The 24,594-nt window shown below is 44.4% G+C and overlaps 1 protein-coding gene across 6 annotated transcripts in view; it reads right to left on the bottom strand.

Annotated features, from left to right (window-relative positions):
- LOC140198313 (histone-lysine N-methyltransferase EHMT2-like) overlaps positions 1–23,686 on the bottom strand; it is a 157,711-nt gene extending 134,025 nt beyond the window's left edge. For 5 of the 6 annotated variants that reach the window (XM_072259389.1, XM_072259390.1, XM_072259391.1 and 2 more), the window contains exons 1-3: positions 23,648–23,680; positions 20,792–20,876; positions 458–754 (exon numbers count right to left, since the gene is read on the bottom strand). In XM_072259389.1, the coding sequence (XP_072115490.1) occupies positions 458–754; positions 20,792–20,876; positions 23,648–23,668 (403 nt within the window). In that variant the 5' untranslated portion in view covers positions 23,669–23,680. Of the gene's footprint in view, positions 1–457; positions 755–20,791; positions 20,877–23,647 lie in introns of all 6 variants that reach the window. The other variant, XM_072259392.1, reaches the window with a different exon arrangement.
- Positions 23,687–24,594: the final 908 nt, after the last annotated feature.

A 24,594-nucleotide genomic window follows, 5' to 3' on the forward strand; every position in this document is an offset into this window, starting at 1 on the left:
GCCTGAACAGCCTACTCCAGAATTTATCACTAAATTAAATGAGCAGCTCAGGAAGAAGCCACGCTTGCACATGACTGACCCTCCCCCCCCCCCATGAATGACCCCCCCACCACCCCCGTGACTGACCCCCCGCATGAACAAACCCCCCCGTGACTGACCCCCCCCACCACCCCTGTGATTGACACCCCATGAACAACCCCCCACACCCACCTGCCATGACTGACCTCCCCAATCCAGTGACCAAACCCCCTGTGACTGACCCTCCCTTCCAAAGAATCTCAGGGTTGTTATGTGCTAACATGTATGTACTCTGATAATAAATTTTACTTTGAACTTTGGAGTTAAAGGGGGGTGGGGTGTTGGGGCAGAGGGGGTACAGTTGCTGGAGAGAGTTTAAAAAGTGCTGAGGGAGGAGGAACCCAAGCTGGGAACACAGAAGGAGATTTACTCCAGATACCTTTCGGGAGCGGCTGAGTTGAGGTCCCTGTATCCGATGACTTGGTCTCCAAGCCCAAGCAGACGTCAGCAGGCGTGCATGGTCCCTCTCTGTTTCCCAGCTCACCGTCAAGGATGGCTGAGCCCACAGCGGCTTCTGCCTCAGGGGCCTCCGCAACTGCCTCCTGGCCAGCCCCGGAGTGAGGCACTTCTCTGCCGTGCTGTGAGCCGATGTTTCCCATCGAGCCGTTGGTACTGGCTGCAAGGTTTGCCGCCTGGCCTAGTCTCCTGGAGGGCAGCTCAGTAGCTTCACCGATCCCTGTAAACGCAAAACCCCAGCACGTTCACTCTCGGGAATACGGAGTGTGTAGCACCCTCCCCACACCATACAACGACACGGAGGATAAGGAACAATAACAAGACAGCAGGAACTGTCACTAACAGCATTAATATATCCGGATGCGTCACGTCTGGTATGGAAACACCAAAGCTCAAAATCGGAAAAGCCTACAGCCCAGTCCATCACAGGCAAAGCCCTTCCCACCAATGAACACATCCACACAGAATGCTGCCACAAGAAAGCAGCATCCATCAGCAAGCACCCCCACCATCCAGGCCATGCTCTCTTCATGCCTCTACCAACAGGTAGGAGGTACAGGAGACTTAGGTCCCACACCACCAGGTTCGGGAACAGTTATTACCCTACAGTCATCAGGCTCCTGAACCAACGTGGATAACTTCAACTGTCACCCCACCGCCCCCAATCACTAAACTGCTTCCACAACCTATGGACTCGCCTTCAAGGACTCTTCAACTCATGTTCTGGATATCTATTGCTTATTTATTACTATTATTTTGTTCTTATTGTTTTTGTATTTGCAGCTTGTTGTCTTTCGCACGTTGGTTGCCTGTCCTGTGTGTGGTTTTTCAGTGATTCTATGGTGCTTCTTTGTATCTACTGTGAGACAGAAACAGGTGAATTGATTATGGGGAGCAAGGACATGGCAGACCAATTGAATAATTATTTTGGTTCTGTCTTCACTAAGGAGGACATAAATAATCTTCCGGAAATAGTAGGGGACAGAGGGTCCAGTGAGATGGAGGAACTGAGGGAAATACATGTTAGTAGGGAAGTGGTGTTAGGTAAATTGAAGGGATTAAAGGCAGATAAATCCCCAGGGCCAGATATCCTGCATCCTAGAGTGCTTAAGGAAGTAGCCTAAGAAATAGTGGATGCATTAGTGATAATTTTTCAAAACTCTTTAGATTCTGGACTAGTTCCTGAGGATTGGAGGGTGGCTAATGTAACCCCACTTTTTAAAAAAGGAGGGAGAGAGAAACCAGGGAATTATAGACCAATTAGCCTGACATTGGTGGTGGGGAAACTCCTAGAGTCAGTTATCAAAGATGTGATAACAGCACATTTGGAAAGCGGTGAAATGATCGGACAAAGTCAGCATGGATTTGTGAAAGGAAAATCATGTCTGACGAATCTCATAGAATTTTTTGAGGATGTAACTAGTAGAGTGGATAGGGGAGAACCAGCGGATGTGGTATATTTGGATTTTCAAGAGGCTTTTGACAAGGTCCCACACAGGAGATTAGTGTGCAAACTTAAAGCACACGGTATTGGGGGCAAGGTATTGATGTGGACAGAGAATTGGTTGGCAGACAGGAAGCAAAGAGTGGGAATAAAGGGGACCTTTTCAGAATGGCAGGCAGTGACTAGTGGGGTACCGCAAGGCTCAGTGCTGGGACCCCAGTTGTTTACAATATATATTAATGACTTGCATGAGGGAATTAAATGCAGCATCTCCAAGTTTGCGGATGACACAAAGCTGGGCGGCAGTATTAGCTGTGAGGAGGATGCTAAGAGGATGCAGGGTGACTTGGATAGGTTGGGTGAGTGGGCAAATTCATGGCAGATGAAATTTAATGTGGATAAATGTGAAGTTATCCACTTTGGTGGCAAAAACAGGAAAACAGATTATTATCTGAATGGTGGCCAATTAGGAAAAGGGGAGGTGCAACGAGACCTGGGTGTCATTATACACCAGTCATTGAAAGTCGGCATGCAGGTACAGCAGGCGGTGAAAAAGGCAAATGGTATGCTGGCATTTATAGCGAGAGGATTTGAGTACAGGAGCAGGGAGGTACTACTGCAGTTGTACAAGGCCTTGGTGAGACCACACCTGGAGTATTGTGTGCAGTTTTGGTCCCCTAATCTGAGGAAAGACATCCTTGCCATAGAGGGAATACAAAAGGTTCACCAGATTGATTCCTGGGATGGCAGGACTTTCATATGATGAAAGACTGGATGAACTAGGCTTAAACTCGTTGGAATTTAGAAGATTGAGGGGGGATCTGATTGAAACGTATAAAATCCTAAAGGGATTGGACAGGCTAGATGCAGGAAGATTGTTCCCGATGTTGGGGAAGTCCAGAATGAGAGGTCACAGTTTGAGGATAAAGGGGAAGCCTTTTAGGACTGAGATTAGGAAAAACTTCTTCACACAGAGAGTGGTGAATCCGTAGAATTCTCTGCCACAGGAAACAGTTGAGGCCAGTTCATTGGCTATACTTAAGAGGGAGTTAGATATGGCCCTTGTGGCTAAAGGGATCAGGGGGTATGGAGGGAAGGCTGGTGCAGGGTTCTGAGTTGGATGATCAGCCATGATCATACTGAATGGCGGTGCAGGCTCGAAGGGCCGAATAGCCTACTCCTGCACCTGTTTTCTATGTTTAATACAGTATCTACAGCATCTACTGGATGCTGTCCAAGTTGCATGCCATCTTGGACAATGTCTCCCATCCACTACACAAGAGTACATTCAGCCAGAGACTCACTCCACCGAGATGCAACACAGAGCGTCATAGGAAGTCATTCTTACCTGTGGCCATCAAACTTTACAACTTCTCCCTTGGAGGGTCAGACACCCTGAGCCAATAGGTTGGTCCTGGACTTATTTCCTGGCATAATTTACATATTACTATTTAACTATTTATGGTTTTATTACTATTTAATTATTTATGGTGCAACTGTAATGAAAACCAATCTCCCCCGGGATCAACAAAGTATGACTACGACTATGACTATGAATGCCTACGGGAAAATGAATCTCAGGGTTGTATGTGTAATGCGTAAGTATTCTGATAGTCAACTTACTTTTCGTTTACTGCTGCACAATTCGGCCACAGACAGTCCCAAGCCCAGCTGGGAAAGGAGGAGGATTCGGCACGGGGCTAGCAAGCCCACAGGGCCGATCAACCTTCTATCATCCAGGATCACCACCAGTGCAACATGGAACGCTGTTCCACAGAATTTCACTTTGAACTTCGGGACGTAAGAAGCCAAGTACCAATGTCAGCAAGGCAAGAGCTAAACTGGAATCCCCAGGGAAAGCAGAAGAGAGAGCAGCCAAATGGCACCTTGAAAAGCTGACACTGAGAAGATGGGCTGCACCTGGGGAGCAGGAGAGAGGACTCTGGCCAGCTTCTGTCGGTGGCCTATGTCCCAGTAGGGGTGATGGGCTGACATACACAAAGACAAATTTATACAGCTGTACCATGGAGAGCATTATGACTGGTCGTATCACCAGCTGGTACGGAAGGGGCAGAGTGCATGAACCAGAAAACGCAGCCAGCTCTATCACGAGCACTAGCCTCCCCAGCACTGAGGACATCTTCAAAAGGTGAAGCCTCAAGAAGGTGACATCCATTATTAAGGACCTCCATCACCCAAGGATGCCCTCCTGTCATTGCCACCATAAGGAAGGAGGTTCAAGATACTAAAGACACACACTCAACAATTCGGAAACAGCTTCTTCCCCTCCAGCATCAGATTTCTGAATGGACAAAGAACCCAATGAAAACTTTCTCACAATATTTTCCCTCTCTTTTTGCACTACTTACCCCACCTCAGTGAAAAAAGCTTGCTTACATCTACCTTACCAATACTGTTCATAATTCTGTTACCTCTGTCAAATCCCCCTTCATTCTCCTAAGCTTGACAGACTGGCCCAGGACAGAGACCTTTGGTGAGCTGGTGTTTGCAGCCCATGTCCAGCAGGGCTGATGGCCTTGGCCCCACACACACACACACACACACACACACACACAAAGACCTCCTTTGTGGAGAGGAGCATCCTGTGAATCAGCGGAGACTACAGTCTGTCTACGTGCAGAGATACCGTAGCAATCTGGCAGTGCTTCCGCAGGGTATCCCTGCCTGCCTTCAGCTTCCAGCCCACCATCAATCTGCTCAGTTCACAAGATTAAAGGCCTGCCATCCCTGCTCTTCTGTCCATCACACTCCAGCGTGAACCTGCTCCACAGAACTTCCATCTCCGACCAACCTGCTGAACCCTCTGCACCCCAGTCAGTGCAGATCGGAAACATTTCCCCTCGCTGACAATCAACACCGGCGCATTGTCCTACTCGCTCCAAACCAGTGGTTCTCAACCTTTTTCTGCTCGTGGACCACTTGTGACTTTCATTTACATACATGGCTCCCACCCCCAAAGTCTCTGTTAGCTGCTAAAGTTTTTTTTGATCAACTGCACTAATATTTATGTTTTATGTCCTGCGTTTATGTTTTAACAGGTTATAGGTATTACACATTAAATACATTACAGATATATATGAAAAATAAAACTATTTCAAAGCTCTGAATAGGATACTTTATTTATAACATACATAATATTCTTCCAAACAGCAATGAGAAAGCACTTATTATTGTTACCTTGGGTATTTAGTGAGATCCTCACAACTGATGCAATCTAGTAAGCTTTGGAATAACTGGTTGCAACTTGGTTAAAAATAATCAAGGATGGTCTCTTTTCACAACATCAAGACCGTGTGGCTAGGCACAGTTCAAACATAGAACATTTCAGCACAGTGCAGGCCCGTCGGCCCACGATGTTGTGCCATCCTTTTAACCTACTCTAAGATCAATCTAACCCTTCTCTCCTCCATAACCTCTATTTTTCTTTCATCCACGTGCTTACCTACTAGTCTCTTCAATGTCCCTAGTGTATCTGCCTCTACCACTACCAGTAGCAGTGCGTTCTACAGCTGTAGGAATTTGCCCTTGCTTACTTAAGCCCATCACCACTTCTGGGGCATAGATCACCAACAGAAGCTTGTCATGTCCGTAAGGAAAACCAACCCCTGACATCCCCTTATACTTTCCTCCAAACAGCTCAAAATTATGTCCTCTTGTATCAACCATTTCCAACCTGGGAAAAAGTCTCTGGCTATCCACTTGATCTATGCCTCTTACCATCTTGTACACCTCTATCAAGTTACTTGTTATTCTCCTTCACTTGAAAAGAAAAGCCCTTTCTCACTCAACCTAACCTCATAAAACATACTCTCTAATCCGGTCAGTATCCTGTTAAGTCTCCTCTGCACGCTCGCTAAAGCTTCCAAATCCTTCCTATAATGAGGCAACCAGAACTGAACACATTACTCCAAGTCTGGTCTAAACAAGGTTGTGTTGGGCTGCAACATTACCTCACAGTTTTGAACTCAATGAAGACAAACACACAATAAGCCTTCATAACCAAACTATCAACTTGAGAGATCTATGGACATGGACGTTCCTCCACACTGAAGCACCTTGCCATTGCTGTTTCCTCCAAGCTCTGTGGGAGTGCGACCATGCAGTTACAGGTGTCCCCCACTTTTCCAACGATCGCTTTACGAAATCTCACTGTTACGAAAGACCTACATTAGTTACCTGTTTTCGCTAACAGAAGGTATTTTCACTGTTACGAAAAAAGGCAGCAAGCGAAAAAAAGCAGCGCGCGCCCCGAGCAGCCACTCCTCTCCCAGATTCGGAACTGCATTCCAGCCGGCTTTGCTCAAACACATGCCCGTGAGCATCCATTTGCAAGATGAGTTCTAACGTACCCGAAAAGCCTAAAAGAGCTTGTAAGGGTGTTACACTTCATGTAAAACTAGACATAATTAAGCCTTTCGATCGTGGTGAACGAAGTAAGGACAAAGTGAGTTTGGCTTGTGGAAGTTGATGAAGGTGATGCTGAAGAGGAAAGGATAACTATCGAAACCGAATGCAGTAGCGAACGGACCGAAAGTGAAGTCGTCCAGGAACTGAACGTGAAGCAACTGCGTGAGATTTTTGCTGCAATGATAAAGTACGACTTTAATTTTGAAAGGGTACGTCGATTTAGGGCATATTTGCAAGATGGTTTGAGTCCTTACAAAGAACTGTATGATAGAAAAATGCGCGAGGCTAAGCAGTCAAGCAAGCCTTCCACATCAGCCATAGCAGACGACGAACCTCGACCTTTGACATTGAGGCAGGCAGACATGGAAGATGACCTGCCTGCCCTGATGGAAACAGACGATGATGAGATGACACCCCAGTGTCCCACCACCCCAACCGCCAGGCCGTGGACAGATACCGATCCGTGAAGAATGCAGCAGTAGCCGGGACGCACCCAGCACATCTTTAAGAAAAAAAGCCGAAATAAACAAGCTAATTAATTAGGTGCCACCCGGCACGTAAATGTCGGCCCAGATCAGAGGCGGTTGTTATTTGGCATGATTTGGTAGGTTATTTTTGGGTCTGCGAACACTCATGAATTTTTCCCATATAAATGAATGGTAATGGCTTCTTCGCTTTACGACATTCCGGCTTACGAACCGTTTCATAGGAACGCTCTACCTTCAGATGGCGGGGGAAACCTGTACTGAACTGCTCCCACACACATGGCCTTTGTTGCCTCACAGTTGGAATTGGACGCAGTTAAAAAAGTTTATGAAACATGAAACATCTTCTTTGTTGTACTGTACTTCATTATACCCTTCAACTAATAAACAAAATGAAAATAAAAATATTCTTAACACTTCATTTTTACTTCCTATTATTGATATCTTGTTTAGCTTTGTTAATCAGTTATTTGGTCATTTAATTCTTCATTGTACATATTGACATGTTGACTTGATTACCTTAATGTATTTTTTTGTCGATCTTTAATAATAATTAATAAAAAAGATTTTAAAATGAAAATGAAAGTACGGTTTTTCAATTTTCATTCTAAATATTCATAGTATGCATATCACAAAGTAATATTACAAAGTAAGTCAAAGACATGTGCAGTTTTCAGTCTGCTGTGAGTGATAGTTGGTCAACAGCTGTAAAAACAATTAGAGGGAATGTTGCCTGCACTCTGCCTTCAAACTTGACCTTCCAAAATGAATCACCTCACACTTTTCCAGGTTAGGAATGGCTTCTTCCCCTCCTCCATCTGTAATCTGAACTGTCCATGGATCATAAATACTATCCTATTATTCCTCTTTCACATCATTCATTTTTAATGTCTTACACTCAGCTGCTGCCACAAACAACAAATGTCAACAATGACAAGCCATTACCGTCCGGTTGAGTGCAGCATCCTTTCGCCTTCCCCAGAACAGACTGGTGCAATTCTACACTACCACCATGAGACACAGGAGCAGAATTAGGCCATTTGGCCCATTGAGTCTACTCTGTCATTCAATCATGGCTGATCCTTTTTTCTTCTCCTCCTCAACCCCATATCCCGGCCTTCTCCCCGTAACCTTTGATGCTGTGTCCAATCAAGAACCTATCAAGCTCTGCCTTAAATACACCCAACAGCCTGGCCTCCACAGCTGCCTGTGGTAATAAATTCCACAAATTCGCCAACCTCTGGCTAAAGGAATTTCTCCACATCTCTGTTTTAAATGGACGCCCCTCCATCATGAGGCTGTGCCCTCTTGTGCTAGACTCTCCCACCATGGAAAACATCCTTTCCACGTCTACTCGTCTTTCAACATTCGAAAGGTTTCAATGAGATCCATCCCCCATCCTTCTGAATTCCAGCGAGTACAAATCCAGAGCTATCAAATGTTCCTCATATGATAACCCTTTCTTTCCCGGAATCATCCTTGAGAACCTCCTCTGAACCCTCTCCAATGCCAGCACGTCTTAGATGAGGAACCCAAAACTGTTCACAATACTCAAAGTGAGGCCTCACCGCGGCCTTATAAAGCCTCAGCATCACATCCCCGCTCTTGTATTCAAGACGCCTTGAAATGAATGTTAACATTGCATTTGCCTTCCTCACCACCGACTCAACTTGCAAGATAACCACAGAACCATAGAACATTACAGCACAGAAACAGACCTTTTGGTCCTTCTTGGCTGTGCCGAACTATTTTTCTGCCTAGTCCCACTGACCTGCACCTGGACCATATCCCTCCATACACCTCTCATCTATGTACCTGTCCAAGTTTTTCTTAAATGTTAAAAGTGAGCCCGCATTTACCACTTCATCTGGCAGATCATTCCACACTCCCACCACTTTCTGTGTGAAGAAACCCCCACTAATGTTCCCTTTAAACTTACCGGCCTATAATTTCCTGGATTACTTTTAGAGCCTTTTTTAAATAACGGAACAACATGAGCTATCCTCCAATCCTCTGGCACCTCACCCGTAGATACCAACATTTTAAATATATCTGCTAGGGGCCCTGCAATTTCAACACTAGTCTCCTTCAAGGTCTGAGGGAATACCCTGTCAGGTCCTGGGGATTTATCGACTCTGATTTGCCTCAAGATAGCAAGCACCTCCTCCTCCTCAATCTGTATAGGGTCCATGACCTCATTACTTGTTTGCCTTACTTCCACTGACTCCATGCCAGTTTCTTTAGTACATACAGACGCAAAAAACCCATTTCAGATCTCCCTCATTTCTTTTGGTTCCATACATAGCCAACCACTCTGATCTTCAAGAGGACCAATTTTATCCCTTACTATCCTTTTGCTGTAGAAGCTCTTTGGATTATCCTTCACCTTGACTGCCAAAGCAACCTCATGTCTTCTTTTAGCCCTCCTGATTTCTTACTTAAAGAAATTTTTTTGCACTTTTTATACTCCTCAAGCACTTTATTTGCTTCGTTTCCCATACATGTCGTACATCTCTCTCTTCTTCTTTATCAGAGTTCCAATTTCCCTTGAGAAACAAGGTTCCTTATTCTTATACACTTTGCCTTTAATCCTGACAGGAACATACAAACTCTGCACTCTCAAAATTTCTCCTTTAAAGGCCTCCCAACAATCACATCCTTGCCAGAGAACAATCTGTCCCAATCCACGCTTTTTAGATTCTTTCTCATTTCTTCAACTTTGGCCTTTTTCCAGTTTAGAACCTCAACCGAGGACCAGATCTATCTTTAGCCATGATCAAATTGAAACTAATGGTGTTATGATCACCGGAACCAAAGTGTTCCCCTACGCACACTTCCGTCACCTGTCCTGACTCGATTCCTAATAGGAGATCTAATATTGCATCCTCTCTAGTTGGTACCTCTATATATTGATTTAGAAAACTTTCCTGAACACATTTTACAAACTCTAACCCGTCTAGACCTTTAACAGTATGGGAATCCCAATCAATATGTGGAAAATTAAAATCCCCTACTATCACAACTTTATGTTTCCTGCAATTGCCTGCTATCTCTCTGCAGATTTGCTCCTCCAATTCTCGCTGACTATTGGGTGGTCTATAATACAAAACCATTAATGTGGTCATACCTTTCCTGTTTCTCAGCTCCACCCATATGGCCTCGGTAGACAAGCCTTCTAATCTGTCCTGCCTGAGCACTGCTGTAACATCTTCCCTAACTAGCAATGCCACCCCTCCCCCACTCTTCATTCCTCTGCCTGCATTACGTCTGAAACATCAGAACCCTGGAACATTAGGCTGCCAGTCCTGCCCCTTCTGCAGCCAAGTTTCACTAATGGCTATAATGTCGTAATTAAATAACCTTTAGGGTGTTCTGCACAAGGACTTCCTGGTCCCTTTGCATCTCAGATTTTTGGATTTTATCCCTGTTTGGAAAATAGTCTGTAAATTTATTTCTTCTATCAAAGTGCATGACCGTGCATTTTCCAACATTGTATTTCATCTGCCACTTTCCTGCCCATTCTCCTAATCTGTCATTTCCTTCTGCAACCTATCTGTTTGCTCAAAACTACCTGCTCCTCCACCAATCTTCATATCATCTGCAAACTTTGGTATTCACTAAGGAGAAGGATATTGAATTGTGTAAGGTAGGGAAAACAAGAAGGGTAGTTATGGAAAGTATGATGATGAAAGAAGAGGAAGTACTGGTGCTTTTAAGAAATATAAAAGTGGATAAGTCTCCGGGTCCGGACAGGATATTCTCTAGGACCTCGAGGGAAGTTAATGTGGAAATAGCAGGGGCTCTGACAGAAATATTTCAAATGTCATTAGAAACGGGGATGGTGCCAGAGGATTGGCGTATTGCTCATGTTGTTCCATTGTTTAAAAAGGGTTCTAAGAGTAAACCTGGCAATTGTCGGCCTGTGAGTTTGACGTCAGTGGTGGGTAAATTGATGGAAAGTATTCTTGGAGGTGGCATATATAATTATCTGGATAGACAGGGTCTGATTAGGAACAGTCAACATGGATTTGTGCGTGGAAGGTCATGTTTGACAAATCTTACTGAATTTTTTGATGAGGTTACTAGGAAAGTTGACGAGGGTAAAGCGGTGGATGTTGTCTATACGGACTTCAGTAAGGCCTTTGACAAGGTTCCACACAGAAGGTTAGTTAGGAAGGTTCAATCGTTAGGTATTAATATCTAAGTAGTGAAATGGATTCAGCAGTGGCTGGATGGGAGACACCAGAGAGTAGTGGTGGATAACCGTGTGTCAGATTGGAGGATGGTATCTAGTGGTGTGCCTCAGGGATCTGTACTGGGTCCAATTTTGTTTGTCATATATATTAATGATCTGGATGATGGGGTGGCAAACTGGATTAGTAAGTATGCAGGCGATACTAAGATAGGTGGAGTTGTGGATAATGAAGTAGGTTTTCAAAGCTTGCAGAGAGATTTAGGCCAGTTAGAAGAGTGGGCTGAACGATGGCAAATGGAGTTTAATGCTGTTAAGTGTGAAGTGCTACATTTTGGTAGGACTAATCAAAATAGGACATACATGGTAAATGGTAGGGCATTGAAGAATGCAGTAGAACAGAGGGATCTAGGAATAATGGAGCATAGTTCCCTAAAGCTGGAATCTCATGTGGATAGGGTGGTGAAGAAAGCTTTTGGTATGCTGGCCTTTATTAATCAGAGCATAGGAGTTGGGATACAATGTTGAAATTGTATAAGGCATTGGTAAAGCCAAATTTGGAGTATTGTGTACAGTTCTGATCACCGAATTATCGGAAAGATGTCAATAAAATTGAGAGAGTACAGAGGAGATTTACTAGAATGTTGCCTGGGTTTCATCTTCTAAGTTACAGAGAAAGGTTGAACAAGTTGGGTCTTTATTCTTTGGAGCGTGGAAGGTTGAGAGGGGACTTGATAGAGGTATTTAAAATGATGAGGGGGATAGATAGAGTTGCCGTGGATAGGCTTTTTCCATTGAGAGTGGGGGAGATTCAAACAAGACAACGTGAGTTGAGAGTTAAAGGGCAAAAGTTTAGGGGTAACATGAGGGGGAACTTCTTTACTCAGAGAGTGGTAGCTGTGTGTACGAGCTTCCAACAGAAGTGGTTGAGGCCCGTTCGATGCTGTCATTTAAAGTTAAATTGGATAGATATATGGACAGGAAAGGAATGGAGGGTTATGGGCTGCGTGCAGGTCGGTGGGACTAGGTGAGAGTAAGAGTTCGGCACGGACTAGAACGGCCGAGATGGCCTGTTTCCATGCTGTAATTGCAATATGGTTATAAACCTGGCAACAAACCCATCTGTTCCATCATCTAAATCATTGATAAATTGCATAAAGTGAAGTGGTCCCAACACGAACCCCAGCAGAACCACTCGCTGCCTCCTACCAATCAGCCAATGCTCTAACCATCCCAGTAACCTTCCTGTAACACCACGCGCTCTTAACTTGGTAAGCAGCCTGAGTGGCACCTTGTTGGAGGCCTTCTGAAAGTCCAAATATACAACATCTGTTGCATCCCCTTTATCTATCCTACTTATAATCTCCGCAATAAATTCCAACAGGTTTGCCAGGCAAGATATTCCCTTAAGGAAACTCTGTTGACTTATCCTGTGTCACCAAGTGCTCCATGACCTCATCATCAACAATTCTTCCCCAACACTGAGGTTAGGCTAACTGGTCTATAATTTCGTTTCAGCTGCCTTCCTCCTTCTCCTGTGGAGTGATGTTTGCAATCCAGTCATCTGGCATCATGCCAGAGTCGAATGATTTCTGGAAGATCATTACTAATGCCTCTACAATCTCTACCACTACCTCTTTCAGAACCCTAGGATGCAGTTCATCTGGTACAGGTGACTTATGTACCCTTGGGTCTTTCAGCTTTTTGAGCACTTCTTCCATGTAATAGTAACTGCAGTCACTTCTCTTCCCTCACACCCTTCAATATCTGGCTAGTGTCTTCCACAGTGAAGACTGATACAAAATAATCATTTAGTTCATCTGACATCGCCTTGTCATCTGTTATTACATCTCTGGCCTATTTTCTAGCAGTCCTATATCCACTTGCATCTTTCTTTTATTTTGTACATACTTGAAAAAGCTTTTACTGTCCACTTTGATATTTTACAAGTTTGCTTTCATATTTTATCTTTTCCCTCCTAATGATTATATAAGTTGTTCTCTGTAGGTTTTTAAAAGCTTCCGAATCCTCTGTCTTCCCACTAACTTTTGTTTTGTTGTATGCCCTCTCTTTTGCTTTTACACTAGCTTTGATTTCCCTTGCCGCCACAGTTGTACTATTTTGTCATTTGAGTATTTCTTTGTTTTTGGAATACATCTATCTGGCACCTTCCTCTTCTCCTTCCAATTTACTTTGGCCAACTCCTCTCTCGTACCATCGTAATTTCCCTTACTCCACTGCTACATCAAACTTCACTTTCTCCCTATCAAATTTCAAGTTGAACTCAATCATATTGTAATCACTGCCTCCTAAGGATTCTTTTACCTTAAGCTCTCTAATCAGCTCCAGTTTATTACAAAAACACCCAATCCAGTATCGCTGATCCCCAGTAGTCTCAATGACAAACTACTCTAAAAAGACATCTTGTAGGCATTCAACGAACTCACTCTCTTAAGATCCATTACCAGCCTGATTTTCCCAATCGACCTGCATGTTGAAATCTCCCATGACTATCATAACATTGCTCTTCTGACACATCTTTTCTCTTTTAATCTGAGCCACATCCCAGCTTCTGTTTGGAGCCCTGTATATAACTGCCATCAGGTCCTTTTACTCTTGCAGTTTCTTAACTCATCCAACAAGGATTCAACATCTTCCGATCCTGCGTCACATCTTTCTACTGATTTGATGCCATTCTTTACCAGTAGAGCCACACCACCCCCTCTGCCTACCTTCCTATCACTCCGATATAATGTGTAACCTTGGACATTCAGCTCCCAACTACAACCATCCTTCAGCCACGATTCAGTGATGGCTACAACATCATACCTGGCAATTTGTAAAAGTGCAACAAGATCATCCACCTTGGTTCTTATACTCCATGCATTGAGATATAACACTGAGTACTATATTTGCTACCCTTTTGAATCTCCATCCCTAATTCACTGTTACTCACCCAGCTGGCTGCAATTTTGTCCTAACATCTGTCTGCTCTTCCTGACAGTCTGACTGCACGTTATCTTTGTTTTTTTTAACCATGTCCTTCCCTGAGCCCCTTCACTCTGGTTCCCAACCCCCTGCCAAATTAGTTTAAACCCTCCCCAACAGCTCTAACAAACCTGCCTGCGAGAATATTGGTCCCCCTCGGGTTCAGCTGCAACTCATCACTTTTGAACAGGTCATACCTCCCGCAGAAGAGATCCCAATGATCCAAGAAGCTGAAGCCCTGGCCCCTGCCCCAGCTTCTCAACCACGCATCTATCTGCCAAATCATCCTGTTTCTGCCCTCACTGGCGTGTGTCACGGGCAGCAATCCAGAAATTACTACCCTGGAGTTCTGCTTCTCAGCTTTCTACCTAGCTCTCTAAATTCTCTTTTCAGAACTTCTTTGTTTTTCCTTCCTGTGTCATTGGTACTAATATGTACCAAGACATCTGGCTATTCTCCCTCCCCCTCCAAAATGCTGCGAATGTGATCAGAGATGTCCCTGATCCTATATAACCATATAACAATTACAGCACGGAAACAGACCATCTCGGCCATTCTAGTCCATGCCGAACTCTTACTCTCACCTAACCCACCGACCTGCACACAGCCCATAACCCTCCATTCCTTTCCTATCCATATATCTATCCAATTTAACTTTGATCCCGGCACCTGGGAAGCAACATACCATTCAGGTATCCCATTCACATCCACAGGATATCTTGTCTGTTCCCCTGACTATCGAGTCCCCATCACTACTCTCCTCCTCCTTTCCCTTCTGCACCAGACCTATGCTCAGTGTCAGTAACCCAGTCTCTGTGGCATCCCACTGGGAGGTCATCCCCCAGAACAGTATATTCAAAGCGGTATACTTATTATTGAGGGGAATAGTCACAGGGGTGCCCTGTGCTAACTGCCTTTTCACATTTCCATTTCTCCTGGCAGGTCACCAGCCACACGACTCCTGCAACTATCAGGTCAGCTGAAAAGACTGCAGTCTACCATCACTTCAGGGTTTGCACGTGTCCACGATAAAGAAGCGGACAGGAAAATTCATTCCCAGCACTACCAACCCTGCAAATGGCTGTTTCCAAAAGCTCCTTTCTGGAAAGCGCTATAGGGCTATTAAAACAAAAACTTCACACCATGTTAAAAAGTTTCTTACATTCTAAATACAGTTGCAAGAAAAAGTTTGTAAACCCTTTGCAATTACCTGCTTTTCTGCATTAATTACTCATAAAATGTGGTCTAATCATCTAAGTCAAAATAACAGACAACCACAATCTGCTTAAACTAATAACACAGAGACAATTATTCTTTTCACGTCTTCATTGACCACTGTTGATCAATATTTCTGGAATACCATGCATGAACAGCTCTCTTCAGCTCATTCCACAGCATCTCAATTGTGTTAAGGTCTGGATACAAAACACAAATTTTCCTCTTTTTAAACCATTTTCTTGTTGATTTACTCTTGTGTTTCACAACATCCTCTTGTTGCATCATCCAACTTCTATCAAGTTTCAAGTGACAGACCGCTACCCTAACATTCTTTTACAAAATGCTTTGATATAATTTGGAATTTATTGTTCCCTCAACAATTGCAAGCTGTCCATGCCCTGAGGCAGCAAAACTGCCCCAAACCATGATTCTCCTTCCACCGAGCTTCACAGTGGGATGACGTTTTGGTGTTGGTGTGCAGTGCCCTTTTTCCTCCAAACATAGCACTATGCACTCCTGCCAAAAAGTTCAACTTTTGTTTCAGCTGTCCACAGAACATTGTCCCAGAAGCATTGTAGAACATCCAGGTTGTCTTTTGCAATTTTGAGATGTGCAGTAATTTTTGTTTTAAGAAAGCAGGTATTCTTCCATGAACACCATTCTTGTTCGTGTTTTTCTTGTAGTGGACACATGAACAGAGACCTTTGCAAGTTCTATAGATTTCTACAGGTCTTTTACTGTTATCCTTGGGTTCTTTTTCACCTCCTTCAGCATTGAACGCTCTTGGTATGATCTTTGCAGGATGCCCACTCCTCGGGAGAGTAGGAACAGTACAGAATTTCCTTCACTTGCAGACAATTTCTCTCACTGTGGACTGATGAACACTCAGGTGTGTTTTTATAGCCTTTTCCAGCTTCATGCATCTCTACAATTCTTCTTCTAAGGACTGAAAGTTGTTTTCATCGAGGCATGGTGCACATAAACGGATCTTTCTTGAAAAGAACAGGCTCTGTCAGTAACCTGACTTTGTGTGTCCTTTTTTATAGGGCAGGGCATTCACTTCCAATCTAATCTGATTGATTGGAACACCTGATTCCAAATAGCTTTTGTAGAAAGCATTACCCCAGAGGTTCATATACTCTTTCGAATTTAGACTGTGATTGTTTATATGGTGCACTCAGTATTGATGACAAGTACAATTGTTTGTGTGTTATTAGTTTAGACTAGTGGTCACCAAACTTTTTAAGCCCAAGATCCCCTACCTCGACCTCAGTGAAGGGCAAGATCTACCTATTAAATAGTTTAGAGAAAAAACACCTCAGATTGTACTTCTAATTTGAGGTCTTTTATTTGGGTGAATTGTATTTGAATTACACAAAATACTTTTGTCAAACTTTCAAATTAATTCAAACAAGAAAACACTGTAACTAGCATACCAAACAGGCCATAGCTGTCTTTCTTTAAGAATATTACAATACTTCAAACCTTTAATTCTAAGTTTCATTATTTAATTTTATTTCAACACGAAAAATAAATGAATAAAGATTGACTGTTGCACTCAGTGTGATGACTGGGGCTGAATACTTTCTGCTAGTTCCCTGAAATTTGGCTCATAACTACAGACAGCCAGTCTGAGACAGTCTGTGAAGTGTAGGGTTGCCAACTGTCCCGTATTCCCCCTGCTAAGGTAGAGCGTTCCTATGAAACCTTTCGTGCCGAAATGCTTAACACCGAAGAAGCAATTACCATTAATTTATATGGAAAAAAATTTTGAGCATTCCCAGACCCAAAAAAATAACCTACCAAATAACACATAAAACCTAAAATAACACTAATATATATTAAAAGCAGGAATAATATGATAAATACACAGCCTATATAAAGTAGAAATAATGAAAATTAAGCCAAAACCGACTGGTGGGGTAAAGAAAAGAAATCGGCACGTATGTGCATGCGCACACAGGTGCCCGCGCAAGGCTTCATGGTCATGGTAGTCTTTCTCAGGGTAAACACAAATGTCTCGGGATTTGACTGCTACTTTTGTCCGTTATTTGGGAGTGAGAAAGTTGACAACCCTAGTGAGGTGTCTGTCAGTAAGTCAACTCCTGTACTTAGATTTAATAATTTTCATCTGTGAAAATGCTCGGCCCCATCAGTAGTAATTGCCACCAGTTTATGAATGGGGATGTCATTTTCACAGACATTTTTTAAACTCATTGTAAATATCCTCACCTCTCGTTCTTTCCTTTAATTGCAAAAGAGTGAGGAAGTCCTCCTTTGTTGTAAAATCCTGGACAGCCATTCTGACAAATACAAGCTGAGCTGTTTGCATTACATCCAGGGATTCATCGAACTGTAGTGAAAAATATTCACGTCCTCTGACGGTGACTCTACCCTCCTTGTCACTGTTGCAGGGCCAAGCAGTATATTATGTATTGCGGTTGTGATGTCGTTGTTGTTTTTAAAGTCATTAAAAACAGTCTCTGCGGTAATGACCGTTGCTTCCTTGAATAAATCGCCATCTGTAAAAGGCTTCTTGTGTTCAGCCAAATGGTGACTTACACGAAATGATGCTTCAATTGCAGACTTATTTTGTGAAAAATGATTGCTGGGCCTTCAACCCCGATTTCAGCTCAACTTTCCAGGCACGAATTGCGCTCTTTGGGGGGTAGGTGTCTTTAAATTCCTGGTGGTTGGTGTTGCGGTGCCGCTCCAGATTCCCTCTTTTAGTCAGTGCTTGTGTTTGGTGGCACAACATACATACACACTTGTCTCTCACCAAGGTAAATAGAAATTCCTCTTCCCATTCTGGATGGAATTTGTATGTTTTCGCCTTCTTTCGTGGAGCCTCAGCTATGCTATCAGGGTATCACGAGTGATTGCCGATTGTGTCACCTCTGATCTGAGCCGACATTTACACGTCAGGCAGCACCTAATTAATTAGCTTCACACATCAAAGTCGCTGGTGAACGCAGCAGGCCAGGCAGCATCTCCAGGAAGAAGTACAGTCGATATTTCGGGCCGAGACCCTTCGTCAGGACTGATTAGCTTGTTTATTTCGAGCTGTTTTTCTTAAAAATGTGCTGCGTGCATCCCGACTACCGCTACACCACTGCCTGCTTCGCAGCCTGGAGGTTGGGGACCACTGCCGTATATTGATGTTTGCGACATTCTGTACTCTTATCTAATCTAATTGGTCACTTTGACGCAGCACAGGCTACGCTGAAAATGCAGTGCATGGCGGGGGAGCTACACACATGTGCACTGGGCAGATAGAACGGAACTAAACCCCCGCAACCCAGAGACAATCTCTCTTTACAAACAGCTTTTAGCAAAAATATTGCTATATTACCATTATCCTAATTAGTATTACTTACTTTTATAATGCTCACATTACAATAGTATTTGCGTAATTATTTTTGATTTTTCTTCAGGATCTACTGGGAAAGTCTGAAAGATCGACCAGTTGATCATGATCGACGGGTTGGCGACCCCTAGTGTAGACAGATTATGTTTGTCTATTATTTTGACTTAGATGAAGATCAGACCACATTTTTAGAGTAATTAATACAGAAAACCCGGTAATTGCAAAGGGTTCACAAACTTTTTCTTCCAACTGTACTTACAGGTATTTATGTATTTATACATAATTTAACCACTAACTTCATTTAGACACATAGAGCACATTACAGGCCCTTTGACCCAAAATGTTGTGCTGACCATGTAACCTACTCCAGAAACTGCCTAGAATTTCCCTACCGCATCGCCCTCTATTTCACTCTATTGATCATGTGGATAGTCAGAGGCTTTTCCCCAGGGCTGAAATGGTCAACACGAGAGGGCACAGTTTGAAGGTGCTTGGAAATAGGTACAGAGGAGATGTCAGGGGTAAGTTTTTTTTCCACGCAAAGAGTGGTGAGTGCGTGGAATGGGCTGCCAGCGGCGGTGGTGGAGGCAAATGCAATAGGATCTTTTAAGAGACTCCTGGATAGGTATATGGAGCTTAGAAAAATAGAGGGCGATGGATAACCTGAGGTAATTTCTAAAGTAAGTACATGTTCAGCACAGCATTGTGGGCCAAAGGGCCTGTATGCTGCTGTAGGTTTTCTATGTTTACTGAGCTCCACGTACCCATCTAAGAATCTCTTAAAAGACCCTTTTGTATCCACCTCTACCACTGTCATTGGCAGTTCATTCCAAGCACCCACCAATCTCCCTGTGAAAAACTTACCTCCTTCCAAGCACCTTAAAACTGTGCCCTCTCGTGCTAGCCATTTCAGCCCTGGGAAAAAGCCTCTGACTATCCACATGATCAATGCCCCTCATTGTACACACCTCTATCAGATCACCTCTCATCCTCCCATCGCTCCAAGGAGAAAAGGCCAAGTGCACTCAACCTATTCTCATAAGGCATGTCCCCCAATCTAGGCAACATCCTCATCAATCTCCTCTGCACTCTCTCTACAGTATCTACATCCTTCCTGTAATGAGCTGACCAGAAATGAACACAGTACTCCAAGTGGGGTCCAACTAAGATCTTGTATAGCTGTAACATTACCTCCCAGCTCTTGAACTCAATCCCATGGTTGATGAAGGCCAACACACCATATGCCTTCTTAACAACACTGTCAATTTGAGCAGCATTGAGCGTCCTATCGACATGGACCCCAAGATCTTGCTGACCCTCCACACTGCCAAGAGTCTTAACATTAGTATTATATTCTGTCTTCAAATTTGACCACTTCAAAATGAACCACTTCACACTTATCTGAGTTGAACTCCATCTGCCACTTCTCAGCCCAGTTTTGCATCCTATCAATGTCCCGCTGTAACCTCTGACAACCCTCCAGACTATCCACAACACCTCCAACCTTTGTGTCATCAGCAAACTTACTAGCCCACCCTCCTACTTCCTCATCCAGGACATTTATAAAAATCACAAAGAGGAGAGGTCCCGGAACAGATCCCTGTGGAACACCACTGGCCACCGACCTCCATGTGGGATATGAACTATCCACAACCACCCTTTGCCTTCTGTGGTCAAGCCAATTCCGGATCCACAAAGCAAGGTCTCCTTGGATCCTGTGCCTTACTTTCTGAATGAGCCTGGCAAGGGGAACCTTATCAAATGCCTTACTGAAATCCAGATACACTACATCCAGTGCTCTACCTTTTTGACATAATTCTGAATGTTGTTGCACGTCGTGCTCACTCCCACACACCACAGCAAATTCCTATTACACGTTCATATGTATGGTGAAAAATTAAACCCCACTCTGATTCCTCGTATGGTAAGTTTGCCCAAGTCCTTGTCTGAGCAACTTCTTGTCTCACTAACTCCATCCTCCTCACCTTCCTCGTACGATGAGGCAGCCTCAACACCCTCAGTCACCTGAGTCACAGCCAAGAAGATCGCATTACCATGGCCATCCCTTCCTGTGTCATTCTGCTGGCCATAAAATAATCAGCAAGGCCGCAGTTAAGTAGAGAATGTAGCCTCACCTATATTTCCTTTTCCGCCAGGACTCGATTCCAGCACGACAAGCTCTGGTTCTGCGGCAGGCTGGGCCGTGGCACTGTGCTCACACTGGGAAGGAAAGGGTTAAAGGAGTAAAGCAAGAGGTCCCGACAGAAAAGCGATTGTGTAAGAATTCCCAGCATCCCATCGACCCTGGCCAGCAGTCCAACCATCAGTAAGAGACAGTACAACCATATGCTCTTCCAGTGTCTCAAAGCCTACACAGTAAATCTGGATATCTAACACAGAAACACTGGGTCTTTAGGGTCGTTATAGCCGGGGTGGTAATGGGGATAAGCTCCGACTACCAAATAAATGCTCCCAATGGCATGCACCTCAAACAGCCTGTGGCAACCAAGTCCAGCTCCTGGCCTGCATATGTGGCTCAGCTACTAAGCCCAACAGAAATTTCCATGGACAGGGAAGTGACAAAGGTGGGCTACTGGCACCGCAAAACCAGTCACTTCAGGCTGCTAGTGCCAAACTGTATCGGTCTGTGCCGTTTCTTTGGATTCATCAGCTGCACGGACAGGAGGAGCCTGCTGCAGGAGCAACAGCTTGCGCTCCGCATCGTACTGCCTTGGCTTGCATATCGTGTAGACAGCTAGGACTCAACATCCATGGTCCACCCCCAACCAACCGAGGGTCTCATAACGCAGGAATATTGGCCATTCCACCAGCCAGCATTTCCCTTCCGCTCGAGATTCTGCTCACCTTATAGAGATTAGCACTTGACATGTGTACATCCAAACATCAAGTGGAATGCATCACTTGCATCAAATCAAATCAGCGAGGTTTATGATGGGGGCAACCTGCAAGTGTCGCCATGCTTCTGGCACCAATTGCTACAACTCACCGACCCTAACCCATACATCTTTGGACTGTGGAGAAACCCATGCGGTCACAGGGCGAGTTGTAGGCCTGAAGTCTAATGTGGTGTTGTGTTGTCACGTAGTCTAGTGTGGTTTTGTGTAGTTTCAGGTAGTCTAGTTTAGTTTTGTGTTGTTTCAGATAGTCTCATGTAGTTCTGCATTGTCACGTAGTCTAGTGTAGTTTTGTGTTGTTTCAAGTAGTCTAGTGTAGTTTTGTGTTGTTTCAGGCAGTCTAGTGCAGTTTTGTGTTGTTTCACGTAGTCTAGTGTAGTTTTGTGTTGTTTCACATAGTCTAGTGTAGTTTTGTGTTGTTTCAGATAGTCTAGTGTAGTTTTGTGTTGTTTCATGGTCTCGGAGGACTGTTGTTTCATTTTTACTGTGTACTGTACTAACAGTTATAGTTGAAATGACAATAAAAGCGACTTGACTCGAGGTTACAATCAGATCAGGATTGAATGGAGGAGCAGGTTCATGACCCAGGATGGCTCTGGGACCGTACTCACAGCAGTTTAGAAGAATGAGAAGGGATCTCATTGAAACCTGTTAAATATTAAACCTAGATAGAGTGGATGTGGAGAGGATGTTTCCTGTAGCGGGGTACTCTGGGATCAGAAGGCATAGTCTCGATAGAGGGATGTCCACGAAGAACAGAAATGAGAGGAATTTCTTTAGCCAGAGGGTGGTGAATCTGTGAAATTCACTGCCACAAACAGTTACGGAGGCCAAATTAGTGGGTGTATTTAAAGCGGCAGATAATAGATTCTTGATTAATCTGGATGTCAAAGGTTATGGGGAGAAGACAGGAAAATGGAATGGAGATGGATAATAAATCAGCCATAAAGCCTGCGTTTTATGGTCTTAGGGGCCTGTGGCCTGTGCTTGCTCCTCATTCATATATCCTCTTACGTTACATACATAATTAGCAGGATTCATGTTTGAGTACTTTTTTAATCTGTGAAATTGTTGTGGTTTAAAAAATACACGTCTTTTGAGCACGGCATAAAGCTAGGCGTTCACAGGAACTTTAAATTTCAGCTTTTATAAGTGTAAAGTTCATCATTTTCAAGCTACAAGTTGTTGTCAAGCTTCAAAAAAGGCTCCGGTCACAATAAAGGGACGGCCTCCTACCCCTAACGATGCATAAACTGTGTTCAGAACGAAATCGGTGGGGAAAACTTGCACTCTACACATGGTTCAGGGTTCCACAGTCGTCCTAATAACATCAGTCACCCACTACTCTGAGTACTTAATTACACCAAAACCCGGGGTGGGGGTGGGGGTGGGGAATAGCAAACAGATTCGCGGTAACCGAGATTACAATAAGAGTATCTCCAATTCGTGCCCAAGTCCGTTTAATGTGTGATTTAAACCGGGATCCGGGAGTACATTCATGCTCTATCCAGACAAAATCGTGCCCGACAATCAGCCCACCCCTAACTCGGTATAGTGCGCATCCTACAATAGAAAAAGGAGAACTAATGCGCTACTCACACTCCGGGGTTCCGCAGATTCCTACCACAGCATACTCCGTCCCCGCTCAACATTGCACATTGTATGCTCCCGGTGGAAAACGGGGGAAGGGGGAAGGGAGAAGATAATGCGCTAAACAGGGCGCGGGGCACACACTCGCAATGGCTGGCACGCTCCTAATCCTGTATACCACAATTCCAAAGGGGAAAAGGCAGAGGACAAATGAACCACCCAGGGTCTGGGGCCCCGTCCGTCAATCACTTGGCTCCGCCCCCCTTTAGCTTCACAAAGCGCCTGTCCCATGGCCTCCGTTCCGTCGGAGCCGCGTCGGGACCCAAGGCAAGGGAAGGGAGAAGGAAACGGGGCCTCGGTTCCAAAGCAAGCGGCGTCGGGCAAGGTGATGGGAAGCGGACGATGCGAAAGAGCGACCGGGAGCAGGAACCGACGAGGTCTCGGTACCGGCGAAGTGAGAATGCATCCCCTCAACCGTTCTCTCACCTCAGCATCCAGGGAAGCCATGGCTCCCAACCCGTAACGTCAGCGCGTAGGGACATGGGCGGGGCCAGCCGAACGGAGAAGGCGGGGCCTAACCGCGGGCCATCCACTTAAAGGGGCAGCGCCCCCCAAGATAGCGTCTTTCCCCATCCGAGTTTTGCGATTTTAACCCTGCGTACCTCCATACCTCTTCCAGTGTTGTTCATATTCCAACCAGACATTTTTACCCATTATGTTATATCGTAGACCAACCTGCCTGTCTACTCACCCCTTGCTCTTTCAAGAGCAGACTCTCCAGATCCAGTCTCTTGCTTTTTGCCCCCGCAACTTTGTAAAAAACTTTCTCTCCAGTGCCGACCTAATTCCCGTGTAAAAGGTCCTGGCAAATGTGGCAAGAAAGATGGGACAGGGAGGGAAAAGGGAGGCATTTATATCAAATAAAAAAGAAGTGTTGCAGGTACTAGCATAGGTAGTGGGTACAGAAGAGAGGAGACTGTGTGGACTCGGTTAAGGCTGGGGCACTGTGCATTAAAGAAAACATTTGAAAATGATAGGGAAACACCAGACGGTATTGTATAAGGAATGTCAGGAAGAGGAGTCAGTAGAGCATGTAGTTCTGAGTTGCAGGAAGTATGGGATACAGAGAGAGGTGATGAGAATTAATCTTAGGGAATTGGGGATGCAGGAATTCACATTAAAAGGGTTGCTGGGCATGGGTGAGAGAGCACAAGTCCGGGTATTTTTAGCATTTTTAAGGGGTACAGGGGTTTTTTTTATAGGATATGACGGATAGACAGGAATAGAGTACAAGGATGGTCAAAGATGGGAGGGTGAAGTGTAGGTTTGTGTGTGTGTGAGAGAGAGAGAGAGAGAAAGAGAGATTGGGTGAAGGGATTTAGAATGTAAGTCTAATCGCTCACTCCGGGGCAGAAGGTGGCGGTGATGCACCA

The sequence above is a fragment of the Mobula birostris genome, chromosome 5 (assembly GCF_030028105.1).
Source record: "Mobula birostris isolate sMobBir1 chromosome 5, sMobBir1.hap1, whole genome shotgun sequence".
Taxonomy (NCBI): domain Eukaryota; kingdom Metazoa; phylum Chordata; class Chondrichthyes; order Myliobatiformes; family Myliobatidae; genus Mobula; species Mobula birostris.